Source organism: Dreissena polymorpha, chromosome 3 (genome assembly GCF_020536995.1).
Source record: "Dreissena polymorpha isolate Duluth1 chromosome 3, UMN_Dpol_1.0, whole genome shotgun sequence".
In the NCBI taxonomy this organism is placed as follows: Eukaryota; Metazoa; Mollusca; class Bivalvia; order Myida; family Dreissenidae; genus Dreissena; species Dreissena polymorpha.
The window spans coordinates 62,205,986-62,228,021 of record NC_068357.1 but is presented as its reverse complement, the minus strand read 5'-3'; the positions used below and the strand labels follow the sequence as shown (position 1 = coordinate 62,228,021).

Below are 22,036 nucleotides of genomic sequence, written 5' to 3'. Positions count from 1 at the left end.
CTTGACCTAGCATAGCGAGGGAGTCAAGCTCCTTGATGGTTCGAGCCTTCAGAACAGCAGGGGGCAGCGCCAGCTTGTGGGGGAGGTCCTCCCTGGAACATGCATTAAACACTGTACTGACTTATGGTCACAAATACCTTGCAGACAAAGTCATGAAATTATTTTAGAGCTACTTCATTTTACAACTTTAGCACATTCACAAAAACATCCATGGCTTGACTTTAAAACAGTAGCAAATAAAAACAATATAATATAAATATAATTAATTGGCATTATTCTTTTTATCTGTCTTTCTGAAAATTCTCAAGAAAAAATACTTAATATTACGCCAGTCAAGTAGATGATGTAATGATGTAATTACAGTATCCAAAAAAACCCATACAGAGCCTTAAGTGAGATGCTAAATAGAGCAAGCTAAGAGATTGATACATACTTTTGGAACAATCAGGATCGGAAAAACAGTGACTAGCATCATTTATGTTTTATTTGGTCGACTTGTATTGCACAGATAAGTAAAGCATAATTATGTATTTTTAAGAAATAAAAACATATCTGCAGCCATACAGTTCTCAAAAAAAAAATTAACTTTCAGTATACAATAAGTGATACCTACAAACTAAACCAAAATCCATATGGTTAAATTCCTACTGTGAAACATCCAAATGCAAACCTCGACATATATTCTATAAAAGTCTAACTTAAAATATTTACACTTCCACGTGCGATCCATTGACATTAATACTTATACATATCTGGAAAATTACAATAATGATATACAATTTGCTGAAATATTTCCCAGCATTCTCATGGCAATTTATTATCGTTCTCATATCAACGTCAAACACTTTGTCCTTCTATCGTTTTACACATGTATGTTTGGTGACTCTAGATAATCTAATGATAATGGCGTTTACATGTCCCAAACATATAAAGGACAAAACCTTGCGTTTATCATTACCATAAGTCCAATTTTATCAGTTACCTCTCTTTATTTTATAGATGGATGTGATAAGTACTTAAGTATACTAAATAGAATATTTTTTAGGACTCCATCCGAGTACATTCAAACCGCAGATGAAATGAATGCCATGCATATCAGAGGAAGAGTAGACTTTTGCACTTAACAATGAAAACAAGACCTTGGTACCAGTGTTTCCTGGAAGCACCTGCAGCCGGCCCTTTTACTGTAACTAAGAATCTTGGTGCCTGCTACTTTTCCCCAAAATATCAATTCAAAACAACAAAACAAGATGTGTTTGTGAAACACAATGTCCCCCTATATGATGCTTGACCTTGTAGGATGACCTTGACCTTGACCCTTCACCACTCAAAATGTGCAGCTCCTTGAGATACACACGTATTTCAAATATAAAATTGCTAGCTTCATTGCAGAAGTGACATTACATGGGCAATTTTGACCCATATGTTTGACCTTGAAGGATGACCTTGACCTTTCACCACTCAAAATGTGCAGCTCCATGAGATACACATGCATGCCAAATATCAAGTTGCTATCTTCAATATTGCAAAAGTATTCATAAAATAAGCGATTTGGGCCACATATTTGACCTCTGACCTTGAAGGATGACCTTGACCTTTCACCACTCAAAATGTGCAGCTCCATGAGATACACATGCATGCCAAATATCAAGTTGCTATCTTCAATATTGCAAAAGTATTCATAAAATAAGTGATTTGGGCCACATATATTTGACCTCGGACCTTGAAGGATGACCTTGACCTTCCACCACTCAAAATGTGCAGCTCCATGAGATACACATGCATGCCAAATATCAAGTTGCTATCTTCAATATTGCAAAAGTATTCATAAAATGAGCGATTTTGGCCACATATATTAAACCTCTGACCTTGAAGGATGACCTTTCATCACTCAAAATGTGCAGCTTCATGAGATACACATGCATGCCAAATATGAAGTTGCTATCTTCAATATAGCAAAAGTTATTGCAAAATGTTAAAGTTGGCGCAAACCAACCAACAGACCAACCAACAGACCAACCAACAGACCAACAGACAGGGCAAAAACAATATGTCCCCCACTACCATAGTGGGGGACATAAAAATGCATGTTTTAGTTCTTAGTCACTGGCTTCTTTGAAAATATAACTGGCTACTCAAATTTTTATGTAGAACACTGCTTGGTACGTCTTACGTCTGAGTAAATTATGGAAACAAGGATTCACTTATTTTAGATAATTTTTTCATACTTAACATCAACACAAGCACCTCCTAAGAGAGCTTTGCAGGCCGACACTCATAAGTTACACTACACTTAACTCATATTCACTTGTGATCACAGTAGTATACTACGAATTCTGATAATAAGAATTCAATGGGAAACAAAGCGGCTACATTACACTACACTAACCTCATAGTCTCTTGTGACCACAGTTTTATGCTACATGTTCAGGTATCAGTAGCAAACAGAGAGGTTACATTACACCATACTAAATTAATACTCACTTATGATCACAGTAGTATGCTATCAGTTCTGGTATGGAGGGGAAGAGTCGAGCAGACCCCTGCAGATGGTACCCGGCCTCTACAAGCTGTATCAGGTAGTGATCTATGTTCGGAGAGCCCTTGGGGTCTGGAAATTGCACAGACAGGGCCATCACCTTGTCCTGGCTTGACGCCCGAACTATGAAAACCTACATTATGAAACAAAAGTTCTAAATTTGAAAAGCATCATGAGCATTTGCATTTTGTTAAAAGGAGTTACTGGTGTCTGACTAAACAAGGGGCCATCTTAAAAATAGTATGGGAAATACTACATTTTTAGTAACAGCTGATAATACTTTTGCTAAAAAACATTTTTGTATTCCTTCCAAACTGGCAATGACCGATTTCTTAAACATACATTTTACAAGGAGCAACGTAATAACTATTGTAATAACCTAATGCCACATATGTTTTTGGATAATCCCTTTCTTAGCCAGTGTAAGCTGACCTTAACATATTCCATCCAGCTTTAATTTGACCCGGTCAATCTTGAAGTTTGACCTTAATGACCTTGATTTATATGACACTTGCAGTGAAATGTTAGGTCAAACAATTTGACTGCATCATGTCGGACATGTTATTTATAATGTATCATATAAGAATATGATAAACTACACATCAATTTTAATATTCTAATTTTTTAAGAGACAAACAAAACAAGATTTGTTAGCGTTGGAAAAGACTATTAATGTAATGTTCAATTTATAAGCTAAAAAAGCACTTGTTTAAAAGCATTTGACATTTAAAAAAAAAATTAACAAAAGATGTAAACAATTTACAAAATTGTTTGTGAAAGCGATATCAAGAACGTTTGACAGTTTATATATTATCACATAAATTGCACTTCAGTTTCTTTCCACTTTCATATTTTTTTGCTAATATATAAGCTAACAACTATTCAGGGCAATTGAAATGCTATTATTTTTATTCTTTCCACTTTAATTGACTTAATTCAAACTCAATTTATTATTTAACTGTTTGTCAGGGTTATAATAGCCTATTAATCATAATTGATCAGATCGTTTTCAACAATAAAATCCTGCTGGCAAATCCTACTTCAATTTTTATCTTAATGGCAAAACCACAATTTTAATAGGCTGTAGAATTACCGTAAACTCTGTTCAAGTAGTTTATTTGCTAATGATTTATAACAACATGACACTTCCTATTTAAAAGAAATGATTTGATAGATTTTAATCTTCTTAGTGTCAAAAAAGTTTATTTTAAATTAAGAAAAGTTTAAAGTATTAAGAACATGTCATATAAGAAGAAGTTTAGAATGTCAAAAAGGGTTTAAATAGTACCTACCATTGCACAATTTATGATTTTGTGATTTAATATTATTACATGTTTTATGATGAAAATTTTATGTTATTCAGCCATTATCTGAGTATTTACTGCCTCAAGCACAGACTGTGCATCATAATTGCCTAGATATATAATGATACATAAGTATATTTTACTTAATACGCCATAGACCCATGTGGAGGGTGTAAATGTTATATTTTGTGTTACACTACATATATTGTGAGACAATAACGTACCTATCAAAACAAACCAGTGTTAAGTATATATTTTGCATTCTTAAACTGAAATGTTAGAATCGTTTGTTGAAAAAAGACCCTAGTTTTCCCATGACAACATACCCCACCATAGCATGCCCATTGCATGAGGTCACTTACCCCGATATCCCTGTCCTTGAGCAGATGGACGGCCCCATTCCGCCCCACTTTTGGAAGGAACCATATCGGGTGTGTCTTCTGCAGACGCTCCAACAGCGTGATCTGTCGGTGGTCGGATCCCGACGTTGATGACCGACTCGGGCTCGGTTGTCGCTCCGGATAACCGCTCCCCTCCAGGGCCTGTCGTGAAATACAATGTATCAGTTAGTATATCAAAAGCATTATGACCATGTATAGGATTAGCTACTGTGAAACCAATGTAATTCCTCATACGCTAATTTGTGTGAATTATTGTTAGTTCGCTCACTAACAAAGTCAAATTCACAAAATCAAATGATCAACTAAAGTTTATGTCAGAATTCTTATATATCAAAGAAGTTATATGTGAGATGTAAGGGGGGAAACCAGTTGTGACATGTTAGAAATGTGGAAGTTCCCTTGTTTTGTATTCGCAAATATTTGAGTAAGCACTTTCAAACTGAAAGCCTAAAGAAGTCTCAGAAAACCTATTGTTGCTATATTTAGGCATAAAGATTCCTTGCTGAATATGCAGATAGTGATGATAAAATGTAATTTTACAACGAGAATATGCTTTCAAGTAAGTAAATTGGACTAGCTGTTAATCAATTACTGAATTATTTTATTTTGTTCTTGATTTTTTATCAATTTTTAACTGAAATTATATTGCTCTACTGGTGATAGTATAATTTCTTCCTCTTGAGAAAACAGATTTATCTGACAGAATACATCTGAAAGGTAATTATTGCTTTATTCGTTGTAAGCACGTATCAATCCGCAGTGTGTTCGCGTTTTCTAAAACAGTATGATAATCTTTCTGCCATTAGAAGATGCTAAATCATCCCTAAAAATCATCAACTTCACCCTTGCCCACATAGCATATTAAATGAACAATAAATTAACATCACCTGTCAACTTTGTGACAGGCAAGCTTATCGTCAACAACGGCTGATAGATTGTTTGATGTGTGCTAACAAAGAGAGACAATATTTTACTGTAAAGAGACTTTTTACTACAGCATCGCACGAACCTGCCTTTTGAAATCAGTAATCAAGCTTAGACCATTGCATATTATCATTCTAACCCTTTAATACCTTGCCATATAACAATATTACAAGATTTAGTTTTCTATAAACAGCTTAAAGCCAATTATAATGTAGCTGACTTACTGATCGCAGATGGAGATATGAATAAAATAAGTCCTGATTAACAGATTTGTCAACTTGTACCATTTATACATTAAATTGACATAGCAGTCTGAAACACACAGCTTGAAACACTCCAGACAAGTGACTTGCATTGACAAACATAATCAGGGATTTCTGTTAAGTTGAAGTAGTTTGGTGAGAATAACCTTACAAGGTGTGCTGGCTGACCACAAACTGCTGATTGTACAGACAGAGTGTAGTGTCACCTTGATTGTACAGACAGAATGTAGTGTCACTTATGCATACCAGTACAATGATAAATTGAAATATTCAGAAATCATGAAATTAAATGAAGCCTCTAAAGAATACTACAATACATTTATACAAACAGATTTGTTTAATAACTTTTACTGAGAATGTGCTACATGAAAATGTTAGTGTTGTTTAAAAAGGAGGAAGAAACACAACATAAAAATACCATAATTATAAAAGTGCAAAAAGATTCATACAAAATATGTTTTAGGGAAGGACCAAAAAAGATAACTCCCACCACAATGCATTTCATTCCATTTTAATGGGTTTGAAACGACTGATGCACGTGGGTTAATTTATTTGATTTTAGTGTTGATTATAAAACCACAAAGGCTTACAAAAAGTATTGTTCCCTCTGCATAACATCCTTGAAATTTCCCCAACAATGCTTTTAATAGCAAATTTATGTTAACAAGCCACCAGTCAAAGGCAGATGAAAAGTTAAGTGATTCTGACATGTCAACATTCTGACCAGTCAGCCATAAACATTATCATACAGAAATATACAAGTATGCAAGTTCTCAATTACTCAATGGCCCAGATTTTATGCACGAAAAACTTGTACTCCAGCATGTTTTACAGAAATACTGACATACTTTTAAGAGTCATAAACCATTGCTCAGCCTTGTCAAATAGTTTTCACTCAAACATGTTTAAGACCACAGAAGGGGAATCCCGTATTTTTTTTGTATATCTTCTATAATAGAAACAAGGAGTGCAACTTCATTTGCCGAAAAACTACACCATCTTTACTGTAAACCATCTAACTCGAACATTTTTTATAGAATTAACTACACACCAGTTGTTTTCGAAAGCTAATAAAATAATTTATCAGAAAAAATTAACATCAGTACCATTGATCCAGCAGTATTTCGATACCAGCCCTCAGAAGTTGACACTCAAGGAAAAAAATTTGGTCAGACACAAATATGTCCAATAAAGCTTCATTTTCCGATCGTTTCAAACAGAAAAAACACAAAGATAACATGACTGTTCATCATTTAAACAATTATTTCCCGTTCAATAAACATTAATGAATCGATGACAATACATTTTATAGTCATTCGCACACCATCAAGTGTTTTTCACTCCGATGTGTACATGTAAGTAAACAAGATGCGTTTGTGAAACACAATGTCCCCCTATATGACGTTTGACTTTGAAGGATGACCTTGACCTTGTGAAGGATGACCTTGACCTTTCACCACTCAAAATGTGCAGCTCCATGAGATACACATGCATGCCAAATATCAAGTTGCTATATTCAATATTGCAAAAGTATTCATAAAATAAGCGATTTGGGACACATATATTTGACCTCTGACCTTGAAGGATGACCTTGACCTTGACCTTTCACCACTCAAAATGTGCAGCTCCATGAGATGCACATGCATGCCAAATATCAAGTTGTTATCTTCAATATTGCAAAAGTATTTATAAAATAAGCGATTTGGGCCACATATATTTGACCTCTGACCTTGAAGGATGACCTTGACCTTTCACCACTCAAAATGTGCAGCTCCATGAGATACACATGCATGCCAAATATCAAGTTGCCATCTTCAATATTGCAAAAGTATTCATAAAAAGAGCGATTTTGGCCATATATATTTGACCTCTGACCTTGAAGGATGACCTTGACCTTTCACCAATCAAAATGTGCAGCTTCATGAGATACACATGCATGCCAAATATGAAGTTGCTATCTTCAATATAGCAAAAGTTATTGCAAAATGTTAAAGTTGGCGCAAACAGACCAACAGACCAACAGACAGACCAACAGACAGACAGACAGACAGGGCAAAAACAATATGTCCCCCACTACTATAGTGGGGGACATAAAAACCAGGAGGTTTAATTTGTGAAGGAAGTGTGGGAATCCTCTGACGTCATTCGATAAAGCAATGTGTTTGCATGCGTTCTTTTTATTGGTTGGGCGGAATTTCCCCGAGGATCTCCGTAAAAAGGTGAGTGAGAAATTGATGAAAACTGACCAATCGTATTTTGTGTTTACAAAATTTCATACGTCATCAAAGGGTTTCCCAAAGCCAAAATAGAATGTTTCTGTTTAGATTGTGTACTTGCTGATTTTCGACGAGATAAAATGCTGTTTACCATACTTTTTCGATAACAATGGGTATTGTAACCGATTGAAAAATGTTTAATGTGCATAAGGTGATGTTTATCTACCACTTAATGACTTGGTAATTGAGTTTTAGCTCTTTAAAGTGATCAACATGAAAAATCTCTATGTGGACACATTTGTTTCCGACCAAACACGAGTGTCAACTTCTGAGGGCTGGTATCGAAATACTGCTGAATCAATGGTACTGATGTTATTTTTTTCTGATAAATTATTTTATTAGCTTTCGTGTAGTTGATTCGTTAAAAATTGTTCGAGTTACATGGTTTACAGTTAAGATGGTGTAGTTTTTCGGCAAATGAAGTTGCACTCCTTGTTTCTATTATAGCATATAATATACAAAAAAAAAATCAACAAAAAAAATACGGGATTCCCTCCTGTGTTTAAGACCATTTTGCCTATTGATAAGATATGACCTTAAATATTGTTATACAATTCTCAATTGCTAACCCATATAACGGTAAATGTCCCCTTATCAGTCATGACCTCTGACAAAAACAACTTATCTTACTTTCGAACTTTAGTAAAGGTCAAGAAATTTCCAACTGATATCAATTACGTCGAGTGTGCCAGTCTACATAATCTTTTATTGTGAACATAATCTCAATGACCTTAACACTTGAAATCAATTTCATGAAAATACTTTACAATGCATAGAAGGTACCACACAAATGCTACTGAAACAGATGTAATAGCCCCGTCACACCGGACTGGCGTCCTTACGGCGACCTTCGACTGTGTTTCTGGAAATTTCTGATTATTGTAGTAAGGACGCCAATGACTTTTTCAGTAAAAATGCTGTTTTTCACCTTCCCGTCACACCAGCGTCCTGGTTTATGGTGTTCTGCGCGTCCTCACAGCGTCCTTAATACATCCCTAAAGACGCACTTGGGTCGCAGTTAGGAACACCATAGACGTAGTAGGGTAGCAATAGACGCCTTAAGGACGCAATGAATTCACAGTAAGGACGCCATAGTCATTCTGAGGACGTACAAAGGACGTACTAAAGTCGCAATAAGGTCGCCGTACGGTCGCCTGGCAGTAAATTATCATTTTCTGTGGGTTTGAGCAGCGACCACAGGACGTCCATGGCGACCTTACAGCGACCCTACCATGTCCGTACTACGACTATTGTGTCCTTAACAGAACCCCGTAAAAACACCAGACTTCGGCGTCCACTTTGAACGCCATGGGCTCCCGTCTTAAGCAATTTTCTGCGTCTTCACTGCGTCTTCTTGCGTCCTTACTGCGTTCCTTCGGCGTCTATGGCGTCCTCATAGCGACCTGGGTCGCCTCAAGGATGCCAGTCTGGTGTGACGGGGGTATAAGGACAGATGGATGAACAAATGTAATTCTTATACAAACCCATGTGCAGCCTAACTTAGTTACTAGTCATTGAAGCAGAAAACCATTTTTTTTTAAATTTAATAACAATGATCTAGCTCACACCATTCTTGCATTATTTAAAGGGAACCATTTTGCTATGTAAAGTAATGGTAACCTTGACCCCCACCTGTGACACTTTATTCAGTCTCCATACCAAGATCTTAACAGTTATCCACTCAGGAGCAAATGAAATGGATATGTGGAAACAGCATTAAACCAGTACAGCCTGCCAGTATCTCGCATTCTGTTCTGGTTTTATGCTGTTTGCTGGTTATCAGGATTCCTGGTTAGGAAAGTCAATCATTGATGAAAGGTCTTTAATTAAATTTGATATTCTAAGGGACTTCAATTGGATCAAAATGCATATCTGAGTGGCAAAGGGTTAACACAACATATCCTACCCTTGACTGGAGCATATCTGAGTGGTAAAGGGTTAATACAACATATCCTACCCTTGATTGGAGCATATCTGAGTGGCAAAGGGTTAACACAACATATCATATCCTTGACTGGAGCATATCTGAGTGGTAAAGGGTTAATACAACATATCCTACCCTTGATTGGAGCATATCTGAGTGGTAAAGGGTTAATACAACATATCCTACCCTTGATTGGAGCATATCTGAGTGGCAAAGGGTTAACACAACATATCATATCCTTGACTGGAGCATATCTGAGTGGTAAAGGGTTAATACAACATATCCTACCCTTGATTGGAGCATATCTGAGTGGCAAAGGGTTAACACAACATATCCTACCCTTGATTGGAGCATATCTGAGTGGCAAAGGGTTAACACAACATATCATCACCTTGACTGGAGCATATCTGAGTGGTAAAGGGTTAACACAACACGTCCTACCCTTGACTGGAGCATATCTGAGTGGTAAAGGGTTAACGCAACATATCATACCCTTGATTGGAGCATATCTGAGTGGCAAAGGGTTAACACAACATATCATACCCTTGATTGGAGCATATCTAAGTGGCAAAGGGTTAACACAACATATCATACCCTTGATTGGAGCATATCTGAGTGGCAAAGGGTTAATACAACACGTCCTACCCTTGACTGGAGCATATCTGAGTGGCAAAGGGTTAACACAACATATCCTACCCTTGATTGGAGCATATCTGAGTGGCAAAGGGTTAATACAACACGTCCTACCCTTGACTGGAGCATATCTGAGTGGCAAAGGGTTAACACAACATATCCTACCCTTGACTGGAGCATATCTGAGTGGCAAAGGGTTAATACAAAACGTCCTACCCTTGATTGGAGCATATCTGAGTGGCAAAGGGTTAATACAACACGTCCTACCCTTGATTGGAGCATATCTGAGTGGCAAAGGGTTAATACAACATATCCTACCCTTGATTGGAGCATATCTGAGTGGTAAAGGTTTAATACAATACGTCCTACCCTTGATTGGAGCATATCTGAGTGGCAAAGGGTTAATACAACACGTCCTACCCTTGATTGGAGCATATCTGAGTGGCAAAGGGTTAACACAACATATCCTACCCTTGATTGGAGCATATCTGAGTGGCAAAGGGTTAATACAACATATCATACCCTTGATTGGAGCATATCTGAGTGGCAAAGGGTTAATACAACATATCATACCCTTGATTGGAGCATATCTAAGTGGCAAAGGGTTAACACAACATATCCTACCCTCGATTGGAGCATATCTGAATGGCAAAGGGTTAATACAACATATCCTACCCTTGACTGGAGCATATCTGAGTGGCAAAGGGTTAACACAACACGTCCTACCCTTGACTGGAGCATATCTGAGTGGTAAAGGTTTAATACAATACGTCCTACCCTTGATTGGAGCATATCTGAGTGGTAAAGGTTTAATACAATACGTCCTACCCTTGATTGGAGCATATCTGAGTGGCAAAGGGTTAATACAACATATCATACCCTTGATTGGAGCATATCTGAGTGGCAAAGGGTTAATACAACATATCATACCCTTGATTGGAGCATATCTGAGTGGCAAAGAGTTAATACAACATATCATACCCTTGATTGGAGCATATCTGAGTGGCAAAGGGTTAATACAACATATCATACCCTTGATTGGAGCATATCTGAGTGGCAAAGGGTTAACACAACATATCCTACCCTTGATTGGAGCATATCTGAGTGGCAAAGGGTAAAAACAACACGTCCTACCCTTGATTGGAGCATATCTGAGTGGCAAAGGGTTAATACAACATATCATACCCTTGATTGGAGCATATCTGAGTGGCAAAGGGTTAATACAACATATCATACCCTTGATTGGAGCATATCTGAGTGGCAAAGGGTTAATACAACATATCATACCCTTGATTGGAGCATATCTGAGTGGCAAAGGGTTAATACAACATATCATACCCTTGATTGGAGCATATCTGAGTGGCAAAGGGTTAATACAACATATCATACCCTTGATTGGAGCATATCTGAGTGGCAAAGGGTTAACACAACATATCCTACCCTTGATTGGAGCATATCTGAGTGGCAAAGGGTAAAAACAACATGTCCTACCCTTGATTGGAGCATATCTGAGTGGCAAAGGGTTAATACAACATATCCTACCCTTGACTGGAGCATATCTGAGTGGCAAAGGGTTAACACAACATATCCTACCCTTGATTGGAGCATATCTGAGTGGCAAAGGGTTAATACAACATATCCTACCCTTGATTGGAGCATATCTGAGTGGCAAAGGGTTAATACAACACGTCCTACCCTTGATTGGAGCATATCTGAGTGGCAAAGGGTTAATACAACATATCATACCCTTGATTGGAGCATATCTGAGTGGCAAAGGGTTAATACAACACGTCCTACCCTTGATTGGAGCATATCTGAGTGGCAAAGGGTTAACACAACACGTCCTACCCTTGATTGGAGCATATCTGAGTGGCAAAGGGTTAATACAACACGTCCTACCCTTGATTGGAGCATATCTGAGTGGCAAAGGGTTAATACAACACGTCCTACCCTTGATTTGAGCATATCTGAGTGGCAAAGGGTTAACACAACATATCATACCCTTGATTGGAGCATATCTGAGTGGCAAAGGGTTAAAACAACATGTCCTACCCTTGACTGGAGCATATCTGAGTGGCAAAGGGTTAACACAACATGTCCTACCCTTGACTGGAGCATATCTGAGTGGCAAAGGGTTAAAACAACATGTCCTACCCTTGACTGGAGCATATCTGAGTGGCAAAGGGTTAATACAACACGTCCTACCCTTGATTGGAGCATATCTGAGTGGCAAAGGGTTAACACAACATATCCTACCCTTGACTGGAGCAATCCAAACACATCAAACTGGTGTGGGTGCAGCGCTGGATGGTGCTGCCGGCCGCTGTTGTTGCTGTCTGTTGAGGCGAGGGTGCCGCACTGGGGGTCACGCCCACTCACGTTGCTGTCTGTAGAGGTCAGAGTGCCACTTGTGCTACTGCCACCAAATGCCGACCCACTCTCACACGGCATGGACTTCTTGCTGTGAATGATAAGAATACCCAATAGAGCTTGGTGTTTTATGTGACTCAATTACACCCTCAGGTAAGTGTGGATTGTGGACATAAAGAGATATTTTAAATTTTCAAACTTCTAAGCTTCATGGTGATGACATATTTGAAGCTTTAATTTAATCATATGAGCATTGGATTGTGGGAATGAAAAACGAACATATTTACTTCATGCTGAAGACAGATTAGAAGTTTCTGTACACCTAATCTTGATGGTGATGACATATTTGAAGTTTTAATTTAATTTAATAACCTGAACCATGAGGAAGTATCATGCTAAAAAAACTTATACCGACTAACAGAGAGGCTCCATTTTATTTTTTTTATATACCACCTCTTAAACTGTGCTTTTGAGAGTATAAAAATGTATACTCACACAGCTTCAATCTTCACTGCATTAAATAATGAAGAATAAACAATAGAAAATATGTGTTTTAAATGTATTCAATTCACTGGTGAAGGAATAAGGGGGCAGACAGATAAATAGAAAATGCCCTATTTTGTAACTGTGAGAGACATTCCAGTTCTGATACAGAATTACTGAATTATTGTAAAAGTGCACAGCTAACGTGACTTTTCCCGCCCTGTCTATCTACAACAACAAATAAAACAGCCTAATAGCCTTTTATGACTATAATAATGGAACTTCCAAAACAACTTTTGAGATAATTTGAATGTCTAGACTTGCACAAGAATGTTGTAACATGGACTCGATCTATTACGAAAAAAAAACCTATTCAGCCTTTACTGCGGTTCAAGTGTAACAATGCAGACATTAAATGGAAGCAAAAACCACAAGCATTTCCTGCTTAATACTACAAAAAAATCAGCTAAACAAACAAGCATATGAATTTAATAATAAAAACAGTTTGTACTCCTTGTTCATTAAGCTGAAAGGTGAACAACAACATGAAAACAGGACCAGGCAAGTTTACAACAAAAGTACATTTAAACTAAAGCTCATTTATTATGTTCATGCAGCACGTACATTTCATAATTATTTATTTATTTATTTTTATTTAAACATTTCTTATAAAATATGTTTCTAGAAGTTCACCATTTACCAATAGAATTGGATTTGCTGTGCAGACTTTCTAATATTCTGCTGAATCAGCAAAGCTTTCACAGAATTTTCTCATTTATTGCCATATTCCTTCAGGAATAAAATGAGTAGGAAATGTTCGATAGACAGGAAACAGTTCCATTATGCTATTAGCAAGTTACTTATCTATATTCTGTATGGGTTCTACATATCGCATTTGCATGCAAATGACATAAGGAGATCAGAATTCTGAAAACATTTCACTTAAATGTGATGTTACCGAAATGTGATGACATTATTGCATGTAAGAATCAAATATTGATAATGCAAGCCATTGTTCTTAATGCATCCATTTAACTGTGGCTTTATGTTACAATAGTGTTTAACATGTAATTTGTTGAGTGCTTAAATGTGAAGAAATTATAAATGACAAGAAGTTATATTTCAAAGTTATAATTTAATTGTTAATTCGCTTTCAAAAAGTCTCAATTTTGATCAATGATACATTTTCAGACAATTGTTTAAAAGCAAACATGTACTACTTCTTAAACAAAAGAATTTAGTTTTCAGAATTATACTTTAAAATAACAAATAGATACCATAATACCATAACATGTCACATTGACCTTTGAAGAAGGGAGACGGTTGTTACAAATAACACATAGCATCAATGTGAAGACCATTTGTGGTAAACAGTAATTGAACATTTCAAGTTACATGTACTTCAGTATTTTGACCATAATCATTTTTATTTTGACCCCTCATAATTTTGAGATCTTGGGTCATTTTGACTCCTGGTTTTCAAAATCTACTGAATTCCCTGGATGATGAATGAAAAGAAAAAGTTACAGGCAAGACAATCTAATTTGTATCCATTATTACTTGTGTGACCTTGACCTTTGACATAGGGAGAAAGGTTATACACCTGACCATCTCGGCATGGTGGTCATTTTTGTGGTATTTTACAAAGTAACTGTCTGGACAAGCTGTTTTATGACTAAATCTGATCTTAAAGCACCAAGAGTGACCTTGAACTTTGATGTAGGGAGACAGTAAACACTCATGGTGGTCATTTGTAGCGAATTATTCTAAAATTGCATGATGAATGAGAAAGTTACAGCGCAGACACGCTGTTTTATAGCTTAGTTTGACCTGACATTTTAAGGCATGCCTGTGAAATGTTTGGTGCTTTAAAAATGTTGCGTCTAATGACAAAGTTGCAGTTCAGGCACGATTGAAGCCACACAATCATGCAACCACACACATTTACTTGACATCTGTGACTGCTATATAGAGAATTCCACACAAATAAAAGCCAGTAGAAATAGGTGTCATGTTCATAATTAGTACATTTTCAATGTCACTTATGGCTTAGTTTACAATAGAAGACTTTTCCTTATTTTTTAAAATTGCCACTTCATACTATTAAATCAAAAGGAGAATTATACTTTAGAACTTTAATAATGCTTTCCAACCCAATCAAAGTTACTCTGTGCACTGGTCACATAAGAAGAGTCAACAACCTCAAAGAAACCATAACAATAATCATCATACAAAGATCTAAGATTCACTGCAACACTAATCATTCTGCCAAAATGATTTGTTATTAAGTCATGTCAATGAACTTTTTCAACACACATTAGGAGCAAACAGAAGACTCTAGCTTTGCACTTTAATTAAATTGAATGGGCAGCCACACCTGCTGTCTCCATTTTTAATTAGTATAGAAACATGATTGAAAGTGAAAAATCTTCTCTACTGTTATACAGTATTAATTACTGATTGCTAGCAAACTGCAGTAACTCCAAACAAATATCATTCAAGTATAATGTTATTGCAATGAAGCCCAATAAAATGTTAACCTGAGAGGTGAATGACCACAAACAAAGATAGGGGAAGCCCTTTCCCTCAACACCTATCAATATCGGCTGGAACACTACAATAGGAAACACTCCTTTAGAGTTTTCACTGTGTTTGATTTTTGCTGGCATATTCTTGTTTCATCATACTAAATTAGTTAGCCAAGATATTTCTTTTAAATTTGGATACTTGAAATGATTACATATCTAAGATCAAAGGATTTAGTAAAGCTGTTGTTGTAAAATGACAAAACATAACTTCACATTTGAAAGGGAGCAAAGATTGTTGGCTTCTTGTAATTAAACCTTCATTCTAGGGCTAGGTCACAAACAAGTGTCTAGAGGTTGCCTTACAATGCCCTACTATGATTGAATCAAAATACTACATAATTTCTTTCACTGAGAGTCCTGTAATTACTTCTTAACTGTCAAGATTATAATACACTGACCTTACATATTTGTAAAAATGGCATAATTCACTTTGTTCTGGTGAGGTTAAGCCTACAAAGTTAAAACAAATTGAAACTTCCAAATGGATTTAAATTATAGTGTTGATGAAAATAAAGCATAACAATTGTGAGCTGATATTAGTGTATTAATAAAATATAATAGACCTTTAAGGGCAAATCTATGCCATTTTAGAGTGAATATATCAGGATAAGATTATTACAGATTATTATGATGTCATTATTACAAAGATCAACAAAATAAATTGTTTATTTTGTAGAATTCCTCTGATGTGTACTAGGTGTCATGCATATTGATGCTTTTACATGATAAGAAATATACATCATCTGTAAAGCTTCTATAACTATTCTTGTTGGAACCTTAAAAACAATATGGGTCAAGTGTACTTTAAACAACACTCATCCTAATTTGGGAAAGCTTTGGTCTGAATGTGTTCTTGTTTACCAGACATTGCACAATCACTGAACAAGATCTACTTAAGCCAACCAATTGACAAATAATTCACAGACAAAAGAAATTCCATTGCCATAAAAGTGCCTATTCTTTGATTTACAGGAATGCTGTCGCTGTAGCTTACCAAGTGGCTAAGTGTTTCCACCATAGCTTATTTTGTTGCGGTTAGAACACAATAAATGTTTTGGCCTTATTTGGACTGTGAGCAAGAAGAATTTATTTGTTAGTCACTGCTACACTTCACCGATTAAATATGTAAATATTCTATATTCTGTCCAGTTAAATTTACATGTTAACAAACAATGACCAGAGCAAAATTAAGCCTGTATAATAAGCATTGACATTGGCATGACAAACACAATCGTTATTAAATGGGCCTTTTCATGTTTTGGTAAATTGACAATATTTATAAAAAAATTCAGATTCGCAAATTTTCGTTGTAGTTATGCTATTTTTTACGAAACAGTAATAGTGAACATTTACCCTGCTCTAAAATATCCATTATATGCATCTTTTGACGATTTAAAAACCTGAAAATTATAAAGCGTTGCAACGTGAAACGATTGAATAATTTGGAGAGTTGTGTTGTAGTCGTTATATTTTGTGATACTACGAGGATTGCTTTAATATAAAGAATCAAATACATAACTCCTTGTTTGAGCACAGATTGCCGAGTGGTCTAAACGTTAGACTTTTACTCCAGGGGTCAGTGGTACTAGCCAAATTAAGGGTTACTTTTGTTACGATCTTCAATTATATTCTAGTTTTTTACTGGAGCTTTTTAGATCCCATGTTTACATTTATCAATATAAAGCATTTAATGACAAACTTCAGTACATGCAAAAATCTGTGAAAAGGCCCCTTTAAAGCACAGCTTTACTCTGAATATCGTAATTCATATATTGGACTAGAATAGTAATAACTAACATGAGAACAACATTTCCAAAAAAGAAATGTAAACACATACTCAGTGCATTTATTATAATAATTTGCAATAACAATTTAAAAATAAATATTTCTGTCTCCTGTGCTTGTGATATTGACAGTTCACTTTGTTTGCTCTTTTAAAATTCAATGGTTTGTATGACATGTTTTGAAAATCAAACCCTGGTCTTTTGGGTGCAATTTTCTGATGGTCCCTATGATAGCAATAGAGACTGAATTTGTTGACAGCTGAATAGTAATAGAACAGACACATCAGTCTTATTTGTTAAGTGTTTGTTGTCAGTGACTTACAACCAGGGCAAGTGCAAATAATATTCTCCTGGAATGCAAATGTTTTCCAAATGTGCCTGGTGTAAATATACAGTGATCAAACATTAACAACAGTGGGTGTAAATTTAAAATATATTTGTGTGCAACTTTCACATACTTTTATTTATGTCTTTTTTATTAATTTAATTAATTTGGTTTCATAGAGACACTACATTCAACAGTATACTTGTATCAGAATCAATATTTTAATCAAGTAATCTTATTCTTTCAGTTATTTATTACATATAAATTTAACTATTTTGCACTGATTTATTTATGCTTTATTACTCCACTTATAAGAAGAACATATGATATATAAGGCACGCACTATAGGAAATTGTGTATAGTATTAATTGCAAAGCAGCCTCAAAATGCAGCAAATATTGCAAATTGAAAAGCATGACAAGTACAGTCATGGTCAGTGTGTGGTCAACAGATCACTCCGGCCACTATAAGAGGTCAGTCTGGACAGTGTGTGGTCAACAGATCACTCCGGCCACTATAAGTGGTCAGTCTGGACAGTCAGCAGATACTGGGTACTTGCGTTATCTTGTACTGACAAATGTCAACCTTGTAAAACGATATCTATGACACATTTTGATAACCTTTCCTTGGCTGACATCCTCTTTTCAGCAATTTGTTTTCCTATTGAGTGTTAACAAACTGGCTTTCACTGGGAAAATTGCAATCCTGAACAGCAGGTATAAAGTCCAATTTGAAAACAACAACATAACTTGTATTGAACTTTTAACGTAACACTGCATGCACAACTTAATATTAACCCATTAATGCCTAGCGTCTAGAAAAAAGGCCTTGGCAAACAGCATAGACCCAGATGAGACGCCGCATGATGCTTAAAGGAATTTCTGTAAGAAATATTCTAAATATAGAAATAAATATGCTAGACATCCCTAATTTTGGAAATAAATTGATCCAATTTAGAAGGATGGGAGAGTCCACTAGGCATAAATGGGTTAAGAGGAACAATACCTGCAAGTTTGAATTCATATGTTAAAAGGTGTTTGAGAACATTCCTGGACAAGTTTTGGAAAGCAAGACATTTATGGAAATTCCAGTATACCACCCTTTACTGTGTACCATAGATAATGATAATAGAGATTTTTTTAACATGCTTTTAGGATCAACCTTCCTAAAATTCTTTCCAAATGTCCCTTCTATGATCAATTGGAAAACTTATACCAAAAAATAGTGACATATCAAACAAATAGGGATGGCATCGAATACCAATATCGGTATTCGAATGTTCGCAAATTCATTCAATCGAATATTCGAATATTCGCATGATTTTACCTTGTTATGTGTTAATTTCCATTGGTTTGTAAGTTATATCCGTTTGCTAAATACGAGGCTGTTTATTAACGTTGCTATCGAAAAATTGTATCGCTGTCGATTAATACTATGACCGATACTGTGATCGGGCACAAATAGAATGGAAAACATTGTGTCATAGAATTTTATTTTTTTATGATTCCACAGATTTGTAGCACACCGCGCATATGTAAAACTAAGTTTACACACATTACACTTTGCGGTCTTCTTATCCACAGACCGTGTAAAGTATTCCATACTGCAGAAGGGGCTGGTGGCATTTTCAGATTTGAATTATGATTCCTTGATGATTGTTTAGTTTATATCATCTGTTACTTTTGAGTAATTCACATTATTTAAATGTCTGTTCAAACTGTGATCACAAAAACTTAATTATTATTCGCAAGTAATGTGAAGCCCTTAATTGGTACCTAATTGACAAACAACAGTTCGGGCCCTTTCATATAGTCAGTATATTGCATTGCGCGATTTGAGTAATTCACACATTTAAATGGTTGTACATACTGTGATCACAAAACTTAATTAATATTCGCCAGTCAATTGAAACCGTTAATTGGCACCCTATTGGCAAACAACAGTCGGGGCCTTTCTTAGAGCGTGTATATTGCATTGCGCAATCAACACCGCTACGGGCCGCGTTATCAGTTTGACACGAAGAACGTCACGTCAAACATGTTACTCCCAGGTGGTTTCGGTTGCTTTTTAGTAAGCGGTTCGCAGGTCATTAAATATCGGTGAAATTACGTTTGAATAAAAAATGCGAATTTGCGAATATCATTTTTATTATTCGAATGCTGACCATTCAATCGAATATTCGATTATTCAAATAATTTTGCCATCCCTACAAACAAATTAAGGGTAGGAAAACTTTGTTCTTTTGTTATTTTTTAATGTTTTTTCTTGAGATATCATAATTGTGTCTTATACAAAGTCATAATAGCCAATCATCAAACATGTCAATTTGACATGCCAGCCATGCATATAGTCCTAATTGGCAGGTAGATAATACTAATCTTGAAGCTTGCATGTGTTTTCATTGAAAAGACCAAATATTTGCAAAACATCACATTCAAATTTGACGTCACCACACTGCGCTAATCTTTTTTTCCTCTGCATTTTTTGTTTTCAGTTCAACGATTCAATACTCGGAACACTTGGGGCAAACACTGAAGCACCCCTACCACACTCCCAACTCAAGGCACTTAAAGTTGACGTAAAAAACACTGTAGGTGGGCTACATAATTAAAGCAGGTTCATTCGATCCCACTATCATCCCAGATCAGATTAATCCCTCCAAAACACAGCCATATACGGCAAATATTGGCATTGTGCAAACGTTGTTGGCGGATGCTTTTTCATTGTGTGCTCCGTCGCACTTAAGCTCTATTGTTTGATATAAGAGGCCATAGAGTGTAAATTACCATAACATCAATTATTTTTGTATTTTATTGTGTTTGATAAATCTCAATAGAGATTAAGCACTTAAGAACAATTGAAACCCACCTGTTACAAGTAATGCTGCATGCTTGCCACTCATTCATTAATTGGCTGATGAACAACAGTTACTAAATTGGACTTTGCATTCATTGTTATGAATAATCTTTGTCATTCAATTAATTAGTTTGCAAAGATATCAGTCATTCATCATAATGACATTCGCACGTAAGATTAATTCATGAAAATATCATTAGTCAATACCAATATAAGGATTTGTGGTGACATATTGTGTAACGTTGCATAAATTTAAGCATCATCCATGCAGATTTATATTATAAAGGTGTGGAATAGGTTTTTCCTTTAAAATAACATTCTTTTTTTTCATGATACCATTTCCCACATCAGCCTACCCAAAATAAACACTTTAGTATCTGCACTGAAAATGGATTGTAAAATGGGAAGAAATGAATAACATCTATTCACATCTCTGCGGTTATTTCTGATTAATTTCATGTTTTGCAGCTGCACCCCACTAAAGGCTGTTTTAACTTGCCATTTTATGGTCTTTAAATTTCATCTGTATCAACATTTAATCAAGAAGTACACAGTCTTACACCAATAAATCAGGAGAAAGGAAAACAGCTAACATTTGTGTCTAATGCGGTGTTATTTTGTAATGGTTGCTAGGGGTTACAGAACAATACCACTAGTTTTGGATGCAAACACCAGCAAGTGAAGATAACTTGTTCCAATAAAGGCTGAACAACAGAATTTATTTTGACCTTTAGAAAAAAACAACTTCTAAATACACTTGTAACTATGTTGGAAATACTATGGTGAGAAAGTGTATTGAAAGTGCATTTAACATCGGTATATTACATAAATTTCATCAAAAAGTTAATAAATTTAAACTGCAAATAGAAAAGAAGAAAGGCTCCATGTGTATGAAATAATCATTGAACACAAACAATATATGAAACCAATACAGCCACTTTTTATGATGCAATTAACTCTGCATGAAAAGAACTAGTTTACAAGATAAAATTATTACCAAGATAACAAGATGTGTTTGTGAAACACAATGTCCCTCTATATGACGTTTGACCTTGAAGGATGACCTTGACCCTTCACCGCTCAAAATATGCAGCTCCATGAGATACACATGCATTTCAAATATAAAATTGCTAGCTTCAATATTGCAGAAGTGACATTACATGAGCAATTTTGACCCATATTTGACCTTGAAGGATGACCTTGACCTTGACCTTTCACCACTCAAAATGTGCAGCTCCATGAGATCCACATGCATGCCAAATATCAAGTTGCTATCTTCAATCTTGCAAAAGTATTCAAAAAATAAGCGATTTGGGCCACATATATTTGACCTCTGACCTTGAAGGATGACCTTGACCTTGACCTT

General features: G+C 35.7%; 1 protein-coding gene across 4 annotated transcripts in view; it reads right to left on the bottom strand.

The window, feature by feature from the left end:
* Positions 1–22,036, bottom strand: part of LOC127874427 (uncharacterized) — an 82,814-nt gene that overhangs the window by 2,175 nt on the left and 58,603 nt on the right. For all 4 annotated transcript variants that reach the window (XM_052418740.1, XM_052418741.1, XM_052418739.1 and 1 more), the window contains 4 exons: positions 12,521–12,725; positions 4,206–4,385; positions 2,485–2,672; positions 1–92 (listed from right to left, as the gene is read on the bottom strand). In XM_052418740.1, the coding sequence (XP_052274700.1) occupies positions 1–92; positions 2,485–2,672; positions 4,206–4,385; positions 12,521–12,725 (665 nt within the window). The remainder of the gene's footprint in view (positions 93–2,484; positions 2,673–4,205; positions 4,386–12,520; positions 12,726–22,036) is intronic.